The sequence below is a fragment of the Monopterus albus genome, unplaced genomic scaffold, assembly GCF_001952655.1.
Source record: "Monopterus albus unplaced genomic scaffold, M_albus_1.0 scaffold167.1, whole genome shotgun sequence".
In the NCBI taxonomy this organism is placed as follows: Eukaryota; Metazoa; Chordata; class Actinopteri; order Synbranchiformes; family Synbranchidae; genus Monopterus; species Monopterus albus.
Window position 1 is genome coordinate 269,113 of NW_018128047.1, and position 3,369 is coordinate 272,481.

Consider the following 3,369-nt stretch of genomic DNA (forward strand, 5'->3'; position numbering starts at 1 on the left):
AAACCAAACCTGTCAACTGACTATTGATTGTTGAATAAAAGTGCAAAAAAGGCACAATGAAGTGTTAAGGTGTGTAATGTGCTAGACTATTTCTTGGGTTACTGTGAGGTTAGTACTGTAGTCACTCCTTCTGGACATGAGCATCAGCACACAGCTCAGCACATGCCATTTTTACACTTCAGTGTGGATTAAAGTAACATGATATAATGTGTCATGAGGTTTAGAGGTGCTGATAGACACATTGTTATCTCTGGACAGTGCTAGAGATCCAGACACACATGAGTGGTATCGGTCTTTTCATGTAACTCGGGCAAGAAAGAAAATAAGTGTATTTCCCAAGATGTCACACTATTACAAAACACAACAAAAGTGAATGTGTTCAGGAGAGCAAACCATCAAGGTAAACACAGTCTCATGTATCAAACATTCCGCTTTTATTGACGACAATGATTTTTCCAGTACACCTCAGAAAGCATTAGTTATTCAATGCATTAATGAGTTAAAATGGCTTAGTGTCAAGCATTAATGAGTTAAAATGGCTTAGTGTAAGTATAGAATCACATACAAACAGAACGTGGGCCTTTACCTCTTTGTAGTTGGCACTGAGGTAGAGGCTGGATGCTCGCCTGGTGACATTATCCACTCCTCCACATCCATCCATATTTTCCAGTTTCTCCCTCCCTCCTCATCTCCAGTCAGTAGATTAGTCTACACTGACTTCTGAGCTTTGGCGTAGTCAATACACATCATATTCCCAGCCAAATCATCCCTGCATTGGTCTGACACAGTAACAATGTGTCTACTCCTCTAATGGTTTCTCTTTTCTACTGGCTTGTAAGACTGTCTCTGTTTTAATTCTCTGCACTTTTTGGCTACGCCACTCACCCCCGCTGTAGGTTTCCTGCTGCTCCCACAGGACTGTGAAAGCACAATGGTCAGAGGTACAGTAAAGACCCCTCAGACCCTCCCTACCTTCCGGCCTCTGGTCAGGGTGGGCCCTCACAGCCAGAAAGAGCATATGTGAGGAGAGAGAGAGAGACACTCGCGCTGGTGTTTTTTTCGTTTTCACGCCCTGACGTGAGGACAGCAGCTGCTCACCACCAGTCTGGAAACAGACACCTCAGAGAGAGGCAGTTTATGGCAGTGTGTGCTCATGCATGTGAGTTTATCGTCCTGTGGTGAGCTCCTCCTGGACGCCATTTCTCACTGACTCTGTTACATCCAGGACTCCTTTCTGAATTTTTATTTGTAAGCTTCCAAACCCATTTATTTAGAATAGTGCGCAATTTTGTGTGTGTCTGTGAAAAAGATATTAGCTTCGATGAGCCTACATATTCAAGGCAAAATGAAAACCATTGTGTTTATGTGACAGAGGAAGCTGTGCGCTCCCTTCCTGCTAAGGTAAAAATAATGCCCAGTCTGGACTCCAAAGTCAACAGCTCCACAGGCCCGGCCAGCTAAACAAACCCTGACAGAGCACAATAGACCATTAATCTGGCACGCAGACACGACACACACACACATGTTTGCTTTCATTCCTGAGGGAACTTTACATTGATTTACACTCATGTCCTGGAGACCTGGCCAAACCTTAACCATAGTCACTACATGCCTAGCCCTACACCTAACCTACACCTTGCCCAACCTTAAACCACATCATCACCCTAAAATGAAATGATTTTCATCTCATGGGGACCAGATGCTGGACAGAAGGATAAGTGTATAAACAGGATTTAATCCCCATAAGGTGAATAATACCAGGCACATGCAGATGCTGGAGAGAAGGATAAGTGTATAAACAGGATTTTATCCCCATAAGGTGAATAATATCAGGCACATGCAAGCACACTCACACTCACTCACTCTCTCATGCTTTACCTTGTAACAGTGACTTACATTTTCAATCTGAGCCCTCCACGGTCTGTAATGATCTCATCTTTGTGAGACGCTATCGACCCGTGACTCACACATTTGTCATCGCCGCCCAGACAGAAAATTATATCCACATACGGCTGCGGAATCACACGGCAGGGGAACACATGTTCACGCAAACACGCACCCCATCAGCTGGTTGCATAGAAAAATGGCAGGCACGACGGCAAATTGGAAAACCATTACCACATTCATACATGCATTTTTACTATGTGATGATTTTATTATGTTTAGGCAGGAAATCTTTGACATTGTCTTTGGACATTTACTTATCTTTTTTATTAAATCATCAATCTATATTAATGGCAATTGTTCCTATTGATTAGTTACCCACAAATATTACTGATGCTAACATTTATTTATCTTTGATTGTATCTGGCTTCATTTAGTCACTGCACACACATACTGTTTATGGCTTACTGCAGGGTTAGGATGAAAAACACACTTCATGTCGAGTGAAAACTTGTTAAAAGTTATGTGCTATTTTTTTCTTTCTCTGAAACATCAAGCCTCCACCTGTGGATAGAAACAGACGATGAATCATGCTAAATGGTCTGGGATCTATCGGGATATCAGATAAGAAACTAAATAGCTCACCAAGGACAAAGGGGTAAAAGAGGAATGAGAGGAGAAAGATGAGAGGGAACAAAACACAAGTGATACTGATGAGCATGAGTCACATTCATCTGTTCCTCTGCTGAGAGAGAGAGTGCGGATGAGAGAAGTCAAGGGAAAAAGGAGTCAGAGATGAGGGCGGCTGTGGAATAAAGCATTTGCATGATAACATCAAAGAACATTTGAACACACACACACACACACACACACACACGGAGGGGTTAAATGAAAAATAGGAAGTGGGTTTGACTCAGTGTTGATCCCTAAGGATTATGGGTAGACTATAGCGAATTGTCTCCTGAATCCACCCTCAGTGGACAGCTGCTGCTGGGACCATACACACAACACACAAACACATACAGTACATGCATAAAAGCAGAGTTAGTTGTGAGCGAGAGCGGCCTATTATGGGCTGAAGGGTGGGGCAGAGTCGGCCCTGCTGGTTCTCTGCTTCATTACTGAGGCTGACTTCATGGTGAGAGTGAAGTCACTGCTGATTCAAATGAGTTAGGAGGTTACCTGGGCGACCTATGTGTAGGAAGCAGGAACGAACATCTAAAAACATGCTCACAAATGTGCACACGAACATTGCCTGAATCAGAATTCAAGGGCAAAGACAGCTGTGGATACGTTCAACTGCATATTTGAGACACACACACACACACACACAGGTTAATTCCTCTGGTGTAGATGGCTTGACTGTTGGGTCAACTGAGAGCGAGCAAGTGAGTGTAAGAGAGAAACACACACACACACACACACACACACACACACACACACACACACACACACACACACACACACACACACATACACCAGCTG

The 3,369-nt window shown here is 43.4% G+C and overlaps 1 protein-coding gene across 9 annotated transcripts in view; it reads right to left on the reverse strand.

The window, feature by feature from the left end:
• schip1 (schwannomin interacting protein 1) overlaps window positions 1-3,369 on the reverse strand; it is a 224,526-nt gene that overhangs the window by 22,384 nt on the left and 198,773 nt on the right. Inside the window, exon 1 of one of the 9 annotated variants that reach the window (XM_020615622.1) lies at window positions 587-882. The exons of the other annotated variants lie outside the window; for them this stretch is intronic. Within the exon in view, the coding sequence (XP_020471278.1) occupies window positions 587-661 (75 nt within the window). The 5' untranslated portion in view covers window positions 662-882. Of the gene's footprint in view, window positions 1-586; window positions 883-3,369 lie in introns of those variants that run through there. 9 annotated transcript variants of the gene reach the window in all.